This window comes from Callorhinus ursinus, unplaced genomic scaffold (assembly GCF_003265705.2).
Source record: "Callorhinus ursinus isolate GAN/ISIS: 27379988/994484 unplaced genomic scaffold, GSC_fseal_2.0 scaffold35, whole genome shotgun sequence".
NCBI lineage: Eukaryota > Metazoa > Chordata > Mammalia > Carnivora > Otariidae > Callorhinus > Callorhinus ursinus.
In genome coordinates, this window is record NW_027397097.1 from 13,330,997 (window position 1) to 13,345,568 (window position 14,572).

Here is a 14,572-nt window from a genome sequence, read left to right on the forward strand (position 1 = left end):
TACACAGTATCTGTTTCAAATTGTTTACTCTTGTAGCATGGATATTTCCTTACTCAGAAATTAATCTCATCAATTCAGTTTGAAAATTCTATTGTCAAAAAGCAGGGGTTTCCTGTGGGAGTGTCACTCCTGTTTTTCATGTTGATAGAAGATGCAGATGCACCTGAAAAAAAAAAAATCTATGCTTCTCTTCCACAAGCTGTCCTAAGGAATCACTGCATCAGAACAAGTGGCTAGGGAACAAAAGTGTCCTTGGCTGCTTTATAAGAAAAACACTAAAGTAGCATACTTATGTTTAATGAAAAAAAGCATACCGAGGACAGGCTACAGAGCTTACATTTGTGACTCTTAGTTCACAGTCTCCACTGTGGCTCCATGCAAGCGCATCATTCTTACCTAGAGGACTTTGCTTATGCAAGCCTCCCTCTTCTTACTCATTAATTTACCCTCCTACCTCATCTCCTTTAATTAATTAATTAATCAATCCATTCATTCATTCATTCAGACAGAATTTATTGATTCACTTCTATATATAACTTCATGGCCTGAGGGGATTCACAGTGGGGTGGAAGCCCTAGAAGAACACTGGGACATGTTTTTCTTCCCAGGGAAATCTCTTCTAACTGTTCCAATCTACAATGCCTTGTAGCGGGTATTTGATCTCTTATAGATTTTTATATTATTTACTAATTGTCCCATGTGTGTGACCCTTAGTTCCCCAAACAATCTTCAGTTCTTTCAAGAGTGGGGGCCCTGGCTCTAGCAGCTACGACTCTATGCTGAGCTCCATCTACCTACTTAACCTCACATGTGGTCCTCATCCAAGTCAAGTTGGTTTCTCTCTTTGTTGGGATAACTTGTTCTTTCTCCCTCTGTGTTCTTGTTCAGATTTATGGGGTTAGTGAAAATCTTAATAGAATCTTCCTACAGAATAGTTTTTAGACTCTCTGTTCAAACTCCTGGAGAAAGCCCTTATAAATGGTTGCTGAATCTATGAATACACACAGTATCTATACCATTGCTTTACTTGCTAATACTATTTACAGAAGATTGTTTTTTGATACATTTTATTATTTGCTCACCAGCTCTGAGTATTATTCCTTCCAACCAGAATGAAGACCCCATGGAACACAAGATTTATCTGCATACTCTCTCCTTACAGAGCCAGACTGAATGTTGAACGTAGTGCCCGTCAACAAACACAAATTAAATACTAGTTGAATTTTAGTAAGTAATAAGAAATCTGCAAAGTCATTACAGAAAGCTTGCTTTGACAGCCATTTCTTTCAAGTACAGAGCTTTGTAAAATTATTATTCTCCAAAGGTATAAACATGTCTCATTGATGTGGCAGATTTACTTTCCAAATAATTCTAGCGTTTCAGAGCTTTACCTGAGTCTGCCATCCTCTGCTGCAGCACCACCCGGTATAATCTTCGTAATAAATATGCCAGGGTCATCTCCAATGTGGGGATTATCTGTCCCTCCAGCAATACTGAATCCCAGGCCAGAATTCCCCTGGAGAAACAATAAGTAGACATTAAATGATATGGCTGTCACCTAAACCTAGTTCCCCTTGCACTCCGAATTATCATCTTACTACTCAAATGGAAATCAGGTGATAACAGTCTTTTATACAAAGCTATAAAGTGCACTGTCAGCGGACAAAGGAAGGTCAGGAAAACACTCAAGTTTGTCTCTGTGTTCCAAGAATTTAAGGGGTCTTAATTTTCGCTTATTCAAAGGGCTTTATATTTTTGCTTTTAAGAAAAAAATGCAAAAACATTAGTGTCACTTGTAAAAATTATACATGCATATGAAAAAGAATAAAAGGAAACCAGTTACATGAAAACTGATTTGGTAGAGTAGTGAAATTTGGCTGTTTTAATTTTATTTCTAGTACTGTTATGCATCAAATAAATGTGTTCCTATATAACAAGAAGCTTTAACTTCAGAAGGCAGGTCTCCCTTCTAGAGTTATAATAAATGTGAGATATTTTTCAGTAATAAACAGGTTTTAATTTGCAATAGATATTGACAAGGAATGTATTACTACTGCGGCATGTAAATGTGATAGTTTATATTCTAATAAAGCTTTCATATTTACTCATGCAGATTACAGTAATTGACATCCAATGTATATATAACCTTTTAAGTCTGTATGTAAGGCATAATTAAAGTCTTCCCCAAATTCACAAGCCATCTAACTTAACGTATTTATTATTTACATATTTTCCTTTAATCTACATCTCCCTGGTTACCTTATGTTTCCATATTATGTTCTGATGGTTTTTTCTAATTCATATTATATTTTAAGCCATATCCATACACCTAGGTAGTGTTTATAATTATCCGTTTTAAATGGTTAGATACTATTTCATCAAGGTCATAAACTATCATTTATTTAACCAGTCCTCTATCACTGGGTATTTATTTTCACTACAACCAAGATAGCTTACTAAATTTACAACTACTTGATTAATTTCTGCTCTTGGATAAAAAGAGATGAAGACTAAGAATTTAGTAGTTAATCCAGAAAAATTAATTAAGACACTCAATTAGTCAGAAAAGTTCAGTGTCAAGATAAGATCAGCTATAACTTGACAGTTATATCACTACAAATGTCAAGGTAATGTTTAGCAATTTTTATTGACTGAATAATAAAAATTCCAGAAGACTGATTTCACAATTGTACATTTATGTTGAAAGGCTGAAATTAATAATTCAACCATTACAACTAAAATCCCATGTCTTTATACTTCTGTATAAGTACTTTATACTTCTGACATTTCTCTAATTCTGTTTTTCTTTGAGAAAAAACAATGCTCATTGAACAGCTCTTACTCAGTAGCAGTCATGTAATCATAAATTTATTTAATATTTGTTACACACCAGCACTGTGCCTGGCACCAGACTATGTTCTGGGACTACAGCGGTGAATATGTCAGTTGATGAGGCACATGAAGATGAAGGCAGAGTGTAGGAGTGGCCAACAGAAGGAAACATAGGGACTTTTCCTGAAGGTGAAAAGCAGCTAGTAACTTTTAAGGGGGTCAGGATGGGAACTGGGGTGGAGGACAGAATGTTCCAGTCAAATGAAGAACATATGTAAAATCCCTGAGGTGAGAAAGGGTATGCCAGGTCCAAGACATAGACAATAAAGCTTGAATGAAGAAAACAAAATGAACTGGATGAGATAAGTATTTACCATGAGTGCAAGTGAATCTATTCTTGGCTTTAAGTACCTATTGGTAGGATTGGTTGAGTACTTGTTAAATGTAAGGCTACAGGGAAGCTAAGACTAGAGAGAATAAGACCAGATGATTTCTCCCTTCATGGAATCCAAGAAAGAGCTGAAAAGGCAGTGATAGTCTGGCATCTGGTAATCAATACATTTTCACTGTAACATCAACTACATTGTCATGTATATAGTTACCAGGATAGCATTTAGGTGACTTATGAGGCAGTTTCTCTAAGATCTAGGGGTTTTGGAAGGAAAGAATGGGAAGATGAGTATCTTCATTGTAATTTGGGTCTAGTTCCAAGAAGATCAACTGGAGTATATTGGTCTTACTAGAATCGGCACCTCAGAGATAATCATTTCCTGAGTAAAGGGGTAGGGAAAGAGGCAAGCACAGACTGGGAGGTACACAAATGCTTTCTCCTGACAATATCAATATTTTTGGAGAGGGCACTCAAAACTTTGCCATTTGAGAAACATATTCATTATCTAGCTCTTAACCTTGTCTTCTTCCTTTCTAGCTTTACACTTTCACCCCCAGGAATACTCAGCTGAGCTGCTGGCCCTTTCCTGCACAGTTGACACTATGACTCATCTCTTGGCTTTTACTCATGCTGTTTTCTCTACCAGAAACTTTCCACATCCCCTTTGCCTGGCCCAATTCTTCCTATTATCCAAGACAAGGCTCAGAAGGCCTACAGAAAATATTAAATGATCACTCCAACTCCACTTCTCTGAGTAATTCAGTCCTCTTTTAAGTTTTTAAAGATTTCTGTGCTTCCCCAAACTGCTAGAACTCATACAGGAATTCAGTAAAGTGGCAGGATATAAAATCAATGCACAGACATCAGTGGCATTCCTATACACCAACAAGAAGACAGAAGAAAGAGAAATTAAGGAGTCGATCCCATTTACAATTGCACCCAAAACCATAAGATACCTAGGAATAAATCTAACCAAAGGGGCAAAGGATCTGTACTCAGAAAACTATAAAATACTCATGAAAGAAATTGAGGAAGACACAAAGAAATGGAAAAACGTTCCATGCTCATGGATTGGAAGAACAAATATTGTGAAGATGTCAATGCTACCTAGAGCAATCTACACATTAATGCAATCCCCATCAAAATCCATCCATTTTTTTTCAAAGAAATGGAACAAATAATCCTAAAATTTGTATGGAACCAGAAAAGACCCCCAAATAGCCAGGGGCATGTTGAAAAAGAAAAGCAAAGCTGGCGGCATCACAATTCCGGATTTCCAGCTCTATTACAAAGCTGTCATCATCAAGCCAGTATGGTACTGGCACAAAAACAGACACATAGACTATGGAACAGAATAGAGTCCAGAAATGGACCCTCAACTCTATGGTCAACCAATCTTTGACAAAGCAGGAAAGAATGTCCAATGGAAAAAAGACAGTCTTTTCAACAAATGGTGTTGGGAAAATTGGACAGTCACATGCAGAAGAATGAAACTGGACCATTTCCTTAAACCACACACAAAAATAGACTCCAAATGGTTGAAAGACCTAAATGTGAGACAGGAATCCATCAAAATCCTAGAGGAGAACACAGGTAGCAACCTCTTTGACCTCAGCTGCAGCAACTTCTTCCTAGAAATATCGCCAAAGGCAAGGGAAGCAAGGGCAAAAATGAATTATTGGGACTTCATCAAGATAAAAAGCTTTTGCACAGCAAAAGAAACAGTCCACAAAACCAAAAGACAACGGACAGAATGGGAGAAAATATTTGCAAATGACATATCAGATAAAGGGCTAGTATCCTAAATCTATAAAGAACTTCTTAAGCTCAACATCCAAAGAACAAATGATCCAATCAAGAAATAGGCAGAAGACATGAACAGACATTTTTCCAAAGAAGACATCCAAATGGCCAACAGACACATGAAAAAGCGCTCAACATCGCTCGGCACCAGAGAAATCCAAATCAAAACCTCAATGAGATATCACCTCACACCAGTCAGAATGGCTAAAATTAACAAGTCAGGAAACAATAGATGTTGGCGGGGATGCGGAGAAAGAGGAACTCTCCTATGCTGTTGGTGGGAATGCAAGCTGGTGCAGCCACTCTGGAAAACAGTATGGAGGTTCCTCAAAAAGTTGAAAATAGAGCTACCATATGATCCAGGAATGACACTACTGGGTATGTACCCCAAAGATACAAAGGTAGGGATCCGAAGGGGTATGTGCACTCTGATGTTTATAGCAGCCATGTCCACAATAGCCAAACTATAGAAAGAGCCAAGATGTCCATCGACAGATGAATGGATAAAGAAGAAGAATGGATAAAGACACACACACACACACACACACACACACACACACACACACACACACTGGAATATTATGCAGCCATCAAAAGGAATGAGATCTTGCCATTTACAATGACGTGGATGGAACTGGAGCATGTTATGCTGAGTGAAATAAGTCAATCAGAGAAAGACATGTATCATATGACCTCACTGATATGAAGAATTCTTAAACTCAGGAAACAAACTGAGGGTTGCTGGAATGGGCGTGGGGTGGGAGGGATTGGGTGGCTGGGTGGTCGACATTGGGGAGGGTATGTGCTATAGTGAGTGCTGTGAATTGTGCAAGACTGTTGAATCACAGATCTGTACCTCTGAAACAAATAATGCAATATATGTTAAGAAAAAAAAAATAAAAGAAGAAGATAGCAGGAGGGGAAGAATGAAGGGGGGGAAATTGGAGGGGGAGATGAACCATGAGAGACGATGGACTCTGAAAAACAAACTGCGGGTTCTAGAGGGAAGGGGGGTGGGAGGATGGGTTAGCCTGGTGATGGGTATTAAAGAGGGCACGTTCTGCCTGGAGCACTGGGTGTTATGCACAAACAATGAATTATGGAACACTACATCAAAAATAATGATGTAATATATGATGATTAACATAACAATAAAAAAATTTAAAGAAAAAAAGAAATAAAATTAAGGGAGAAATGGACGTCACAAAAAAATAAATAATCAGAGATGTGTATAAAGATTTGTGTTCAAAGCTTCATCACAGTATTGTTTTTAATGTTAAAAACAAAACAAACAACTCACAACCTGAAACAAACATTCAAATGATGGAGAAATGGTTAAAAATACTCTGGTACATCTATCTGAATGTAGGATTATTTTGGAGACATTAAAATTGTGATAATGACAATAGGAAATGCTCATTATATAAATGTGAGAGGAAAAAAAGTATATGGAATTTTAATTACAGTATGATCATGGGTGACACTGAAGATATTAAAAGCAAATGACTTACTTTTAATGAGAAAAATATTAGTTACTAATTAGTAATAGTAAAAGTGTTTAATAATTCAAACTAAGAGGGAGACTTTTTAAAAAATTATGAAGTTCTTAATAAAATACAATAAATACCAAAATACTAAAATTCTCTCAAGGACACTAACATTTATTGCATATTTATTCTGAGCTAAACACTAACCTAAGGTTTTATAATCTCCCATTCAGTAGATACTATTTCCTCCTTTTTATACATTAAAGAACAAACAACAAACAAATGAAAAACCCTGAGGCTGAGAAAAGTGAAGTAACAGCTAAACACAGAAAACAAGTAAACAGTGGATTTCAGATTCAAATCAAATTCGTTAGGCTCCAAATATCATTTTCTTTCCATCATATCACACTGCCTCTCCTGGGTTGAAAAAAAATAATTTGATGGTGGATACATAATAAAAATGATCATACAAACAAACCACTATTTTGGATTTTTGAAAAAGGTCTAAACCACTCCTATTAGTATTTGAAAATATTTTTAAAAATTTTTTACTTTTTTTTTTTTTTGGCAGGGCTTGAGCTCACAACACTGAGATCAAGACCTGAGCTGAGATTGAGAGTCAGACGCTTACCCGACTGAGCTACCCAGGTGCCCCAGAAAATTTCTAATGGAAAAGCATGGATTTGGGCCATTCAGACCTGGGTTTGAGTGCCAGCTCTGCACTTGTTAGCTATTTGACATTGGCTAAGTTTTTAACTTTGAGTCTAGACTCTTCATCTGTAATATGCAGATAATACCTACTTCACAGTAGTGTCAGAAAGATGAAAGGAAATGACGTGTATAAGCAGAGTCCCGAGCACAGATCCTGGTACATGGGAGGTAATCAATCATTACTAGTTCATTTTCTTTGGTTTGACACATAGTACTGTTAAAAGGGTCTTAATAAGTTGAGGACAATATGGGAAAATAGAAGTCAGACAGTGTGTTCTTTCATTCATGCCTTTATTCAACCAACAAGTATTTGTTGATGAGTTTTAACCTACACTTTTACTATATGTTATTTCTTTTGGTAAAGATAATTTAGCTAAAAATTCAGAATGTGGGGAAAGGGATGCTTAGATTGGCAGTCCTGAAAATTGTTAGATAAATAAAGGCTAGATAAAGACTCAAACTCTTTTAACCTCTAACAGCCATGTCCTGTTTTGAATAATACTGAAATTTTATATATCCTGTTACTGACTCCAAGAATCCTATACACCCCCCTCATTCCAGGAGGATCTATATGTTGCTTTAACTCTTTGCCAAGAATCATCAATATATAGGTCTATTTTCTGCACAGCTGCTCCAGCAATGACATTTGTTTATTTTTATTTAATATCACTTATACTACAAAATAATATGCATATTGTTTTTGGATATATCATCATGCCTCAGCTTCTAATCTGTAAGTTTCTGATACACATCCAGATTGAAAATTACTAGTGTAAAATGTGACTAGTAATTAACCACAGAATAGTGAACAATATTAGTAGACAGAAGGAAGATCTCAAAAAAGGCTAAAACAGACAATGGCAAATTAAAGTAATCCTCAAGCTATATGGCAGGAGAAAAATGTCACTTGACAGAAAGGTCCATTGGTTAGCAAATAATCTTCCAAATTGTCTTGGAAGATATTTTATTTTAGGCAGTGAATCTGGAATGGCACAAAGAATAAAAAGCTGTCTTTTTTCATAGATATTACTTTTTAAAATCGTTCAAAGTTTTTCTCATATCCACATTCTATAACATACTGCAGTATCAAAAGATGAATGGCCACAGGCCCATTATTAGAGTATAAAGATATGAGTGTAATTCAGACATTTCTAACTACTCTTGCTTGCAGTTATCTTCATAAAGACTTTCCTCCTCAAAAAAAAATGTTTTAAGATGTTATCTAACAATCCATGTATTTTTGAATAACATTCTTAGTCTAGGGATAAGAGATGCCTGTTTTCACTTACTTATAACTTCTAGGAGTTGCATTTAGGATTTGCTGCTGAGGAACCACAAGGAGGTCTGTGTTTGGGGACTGGTAACTGGAAGAAAGTGTTTTCAACGGTTAGGGGTGTGTGTGTGGAGAAGAAACAGTTTCAATAAGCAGGAGGGAAGAGAATGCTAGTTTACATTAGGCCAAAGAACTCATGATAAGTAAAGGGGTGATAGGGTAAAGGTAGATTACTATTTTCGTGAAATAGTTCTATTCTTAGGAGAGACACATGGTAGTGTCTGATGAGAAGGAGGCAGGAGCAGAGGAAAGATTTTAGAGGGTAGAAGGGAGAGGACTAAACATGTCTGCGGGCTGAGGGAAAGTAGCCCCTGGAAAGGAGACTGAAGGTACAAAAGAGAAAGGGAGTCCATGGGAAGCAAAGTCCTAAAGAAGGATGAGTAAGAATAGGGTCTAGAGTCCAGATTCTTTGAGTCCCTACCATAAATATTGGCTAAATATGTGTGGTATAACCACACAAAGGAATCCAATGGTATTATGAGATGAATATATTTTTATAATACATATTTAGGTAAAGAAAGAATACAAGATTTACATTTTATAATATATATGCCTAAAAAAGTTTGAAAGTAAATTCACCAATATATTAAAGTTGCTTTCAATGAATATCAGAATTATAGATCTTTTTACTTTTGTCATTTTGAGCAAGAACATCTTTAATTTTCCTTGTAAATATATCTTACTATAAACACACACACACACATACATTATACTCACAAAACATGTTTAACAAAAGAACAAATGGCAGTTTGTTTTTTTGAGATAGCATACCTCAGCCTTGGGTGGGAAGAGGGATACTTTTCTATCTGGGATAAGAATGATCAAATTACTATAAAGTTAAAGTGTTATTTTAAGGCAGAAGAATTTATAAGGTCATTTTAAGGTAGAGGAGAAAAAAGCTGAAGGAGTTCTTAGCTGATAATGTCTTTGCCTTATACATTTAGATGTCAGGACACCAAAGGGAAAGTCTAGAGTGAATTTGGAGATTTACATAAAGCAGTAAAGTATTGGAACTGCACCTGCGAGGCAAGAGAGACACGTTAGGATCAGTAGAGGTTTGTTGAGAAGCAATGAGGTGGGACATCATCAGTATAATTATGGGATTTTCTCCCACAGAGCTTAGTAATCATGAACAGTGGAAAGGAAAGGTATGGTTGCTTTAGGGCTGAGGTTTGTAAAGCAAATGTGGTTAACTCTCAAAGGAATGAGGAATGCAAATCAGAAAGGATAGAAAAGGAAGAGAAGCAAGGAATATGCTCAGCCGGGAAAAACAGAAGTGGGTAAAAAGATTGAGATCATGACAAGGTCAAAGTACAGATTCGTGGAGAACAGAGGATGGAAGAGGGACCAGCAGGTTGTGAACACTGGGATTTCCGGGCTCAAGATTTCAGGGATGAAGTGGTACTCACTGATAGTCATGTGACTGTAGTAAAGGTTACGTGAATGCATTAAAGTGATGATCAAGTCAGAGTACTTTGTGGCTGACACTGAAGTCTCCTTGGAAGATAGAAATAAAAAGAGAGAAGAAAAAATGGCCAAAAATGTTCAATGAAAGTGAGCAAAGAAAAGGTAGGGGTAGAGATAAGAAGAGGGGTAGAATTGTGAAGCAGTATGGCAGTTAAAAGAGTTACAAGTAGAGGCACAAAATGTACCAAGTCCTAAGAAAAGAAAGTGCTTGACTTCTTCAAGGAACCAAAATGAAGCCAGAAGGGCTGTAGATTGGTTAGGTAAAGAAGGGAGATGAGGTTAGAGAGGGTAGCAGGGATCAGACACTGGGGGTATAAGGTTTGTGGATCATGAAGATTTAAAACAGGGAGTAACATGGTCTGATTTAGTTGCTGTTTAAAAACATTGGGGAGAGCCAAAGGTGGGGACAGGAAAACCAGTTGAAACAGCCCAGGTCAGAAACTGATGGTGGCTGGATAGCTGGTAGCAATGGGGATGGCAAAATTTGAGACATGATTTGGAGGTGGAATTGACAGGATTTATTGATGGTTGGAATTTTCAAGGAAAGAAAATAATCAAAGATGTTGCCTACCTGGGCAGAGATGTCCTATGTCATCTCTATATGAGATGTAGAGACTGTGATAAGGGCGGGGAAACTAGGTGGCGAGAGGTAAATCAAGTTGTAAGTTTGAGAGATCTATTGGTATCACTTGTGTGGTAGAAAAAAAAATACTGAGGTCTTGAGAAAGAATAATGGTAATTGCTAGCACTCATGGATTGCTTTCTACATGTCAGGCACTGTGTAGACCTTACAACTCCCTTTTTAAGGATAGTTAAGGTATTGGCAAGAGGGCGCCTGGGTGGCTCAATCAGTTAAACGTCTGCCTTCGGCTCAGGTCATGATCCCAGGGTCCTGGGATTGAGCCCTGCATCAGAATTTCTGCTCAGCAGGGAGTCTGCTTCTCCCTCTCCCTCTCCCCCCTACTTGTGCTCTCTCATGCTATCTCTCTCAAATAGATAAATAAGATATTTAAAAAAAAAGATACTGGCAAGAAAATAATGGTGTTAACTGCAGGAATATCAGGAATACATGGCAGGTACAGTTATTTCCTTGGTCCCCACAACAACTCTTTGAGGGTACATGCATACGTTTTCTGAATGCCAGACCTAGAAGTATGGGCTTTCCTGGAGAAACCAGGTTTTTGTAATAAGGAATGACATGATAAATGTGATATTTTACCATGACTAATTCAAGGACAGTGTGCAGGCCAAATCAAAATAGGCTTAGTGGGATGAGTCAGAAAGCAAGGAGAGTAATTTGGGATCAAATACAATATTTGAGTTATGAATTCTTAAGATCTGATTTAGGATGTTGTCAGTGACACTCAACTACAAAACTTCCAAGTAACATCTCTCTTGTGCCCTGCAATCGTATTTAACTGAAATGCCATTAGAAGCTAATATACACATCTCAACAGCTCCAAACATTGTTTCTCAACTTCTTCATCGTATTTTTCCAATATAAGTCGGTAACAATGGAGTCCCTCTCTTGTACCCCTATTATGCCATTTATTTCCAATGACATTTCTTCTTGTGTTTTCTGAAAACTTCCAGAACACTTTGTGTATGAAAACTAAGAAAGAAATGGAGAAGCTCATGAAACACTCTGTTACCACATCAAGGAATCTGAGTCATCCTTGATTCCTGCCTGCTCATCAGCCCTTATATTTTACTAAGTATCATGTCTTGTTAATTCTACCCCTAAAATATCCTCAAATCCATCCAGCTCCTCTCAACTTCTATCATCACTGCCCCAGCTTAGAACTTCATCAGTTCCCCTCCTTGCTCTTCCGGCTTACAGCCCTAACTCACTTCACTCTATTCTCATGGTCAAATATGCTCAAAATAACAGATCTCAAATGCAAATAACTATGAAGGCAGAAAAGATATATAGGAGATTATAAATGGGCCCAGGAGAGGTAAAACGACAGAGCAAGAGTGTGGTTAAATGGCATATGATCTTTGTACTGGGAATAAAATAAGAAGTGGGGATTGAGCATATATATATATATCTTATCTAAAGGAGAGAGATACTCTTTAGCTCTTATGAATGGTTGCCATTCTAGAATGGGGGTCTAAAGTTGGGAGATTGTTCTCCCCTCCTTACTGAAGTCAGAAATCAAAGTAAATCTTTGTAAATCTTAAGTAAATCTTAAGTAAGATATCATTTTTCAATGTTGGAGAATTATTAAATTGAAATATATGTACATGAGCTCTTGTAGCTCATGTGTACATGAGTATCAAAGTATCAAAGTATCAAAGCTGAGTTATATATTTCCTATGCCAGAATCATGTAGCACCTATATGTGAAAAGAATTGAATAAATTTTTGCATGAACTAAACTGACCTGCTTCCTCTAGCTAGAATAGTTCTTCTCTTCTTGTTGAATTACCATTCAAACATCAAAATTCATCTCAAATGCTATCTCATATTTTCTCCAATTGCTTCAGGCAGATGTGATTGCCCTTTCCTCTGTGATTCCACATGACTTCATTCATAATGTGAGTAAGACCATGAAGTTATTTATATATGTGTCTCTCTTCCTTTAGATTCTTAGCATCTGGAGGACAGGGGCCACACTATATTTGCATCTGTATTTCTAGCTCTCCATCCAATTCCTACTGACAGCAACTACTCAATAAATGTTTGCAGAGTTAAACTAAAATGGAAGAGTACTTGAAATAATTTGTATGAATAAACTAAGAAGGAAAGGTCAGGTGAAGGGGGTTTTTTGGTTTTAATGTAAGAGGCCTAAAGTTTGAATCACCTAATTCTGCATTTGTTTATTTCAGTACCAATAACGTGCTCAACACTGTGTCAAACTGTGCTAATAAAACACCAAAAAAAAAAAAAAGATATCCTTCTTTTCAAGGAGCTTACAGTCTAGTTGGGGAGATTTGCCATATATACAAGACCAGTGTGGGTGTGGCAAAATATTTCAAATTTGTCTTTGGCTCTTCTCTTCCTGGACATTGTCAACAATTATGTGCTAAGTTCTGTTGATTTTATCTCTTGGGTACTTCTAATTTTTACCCTTTTATTTCTATTCCCACTGCACCTATTCTAGCTAACTTCATTTCCTACTTTCCAGGATATTGCAAAATGCCATGAATGATCACTTCATACACCACTTTTGATTCATTGTATTTCAAAAGTGCAATTTTCCCATTTTCTCTGAAATCAACATTTTGCATCTTCTACATTTTTCTATTTCAAATCTTTGAAAACCATGAACTGTTGACTAAAACAACCTTTTCTTTTCACTCTTTACAGAACCATGAGGATTTAAAAAAAATACTTATTTCTAGTGTTTCCTGGAAGTATTAATAGATACTCACTTGCTACTGCCATAAAACTCTCCTTTGAAATGATAACTTAGAAATAACCAACTGTGACTCTGGCTAAACAAGCCTTTCTTGTTTAGCCCTACCTAAGCAACCCCTACCTCTACCTGTACCTCTACCATTCTTGACTAGGCCAAGAGGGATGGAAATAAACAGTAGCTATCCTCCATTAGGCATCACTATCTTGGAATGGATTAAGAAAACAAGCTCTAGAATCATTCCTGATGTGTTTAGATCCTAACTCTATCATATCTTGGCTGTCATCCTGAACAATTCTCTGAAGATATAAGATCAAAAGTATTTTTATAATAATAAAGTATTATTTTCCTTTGTCATTGCATGTACCTTTGCACTGATAGTGCAAAAGCAATGGTGGGTAAAACTCTTGGTGCCTTGGCACAAATTAAGGCAATGGCACAAAATTCTACTGGTAATCATTGAATTCTTTATTAACCATACACTCACGAAGAAAAAAGGTTAGCTTTATTTAAGAATATCGTTTATGAAACAGTGGAAATTATTATTAATTTAATTATTTTATGTAATTCAATTAATTTAATTTTTAAAAATCTTGACTTTTGAGTCCATAAAGTTGTAATATTCTGCATGATGAAATGAGAGACATGCCTACTGCACTCTGCTGTATATTGCATACAATTTTCTCAGGAAAAAAGAGATTGTGCAATCATTTAGGTTGCAAGCTAAACTGACCACATTTTCATTGAATATCATGTTTACTTGAAAGAATAACTGACATATAAGCTATGATTATTTAGTCTTGGGTATTTGTTAAAAACTTTTTTTGAAAACTAATGAAGTGAATTTGTTTTTTTTTCAAGGAAACATCTGAAGGCATTTGCTGTCAATAGTAAAATTTGAGTTTTCAGGCAAACGTTAGAATTTGGAAACCTTGCATCTGCTACCATGAGCATGACAACCTTCCAAGACTTAAAGACTTTTCTGATGAGATGGGTGGTAATATTAACAAATAGGATTTTTTGATATTGCATAATGAAATATGGCAACATTTCGAGGGTCTGTATAAATATTTTCCAATTGACTAATATATGACATAACAAATCCATGTATGTGGTAAAGGGTCCTTTTTTTTTAAAAGGTCCATTTAAAGTATAGATAGATGCATAAATTTTAGCATAACATAGTA

At 36.3% G+C, this 14,572-nt stretch overlaps 1 protein-coding gene across 22 annotated transcripts in view; it reads right to left on the reverse strand.

The window, feature by feature from the left end:
- The window catches only part of DLG2 (discs large MAGUK scaffold protein 2), a 2,181,535-nt gene that overhangs the window by 594,555 nt on the left and 1,572,408 nt on the right, over positions 1-14,572 (reverse strand). For all 22 annotated transcript variants that reach the window (XR_012374525.1, XM_073879808.1, XM_073879828.1 and 19 more), the window contains one exon: positions 1,392-1,516. Coding sequence is in view for 21 of the 22 variants with exons in the window: in XM_073879808.1 (XP_073735909.1) it covers positions 1,392-1,516 (125 nt within the window). In the remaining variant the exon portion in view is untranslated. The remainder of the gene's footprint in view (positions 1-1,391; positions 1,517-14,572) is intronic.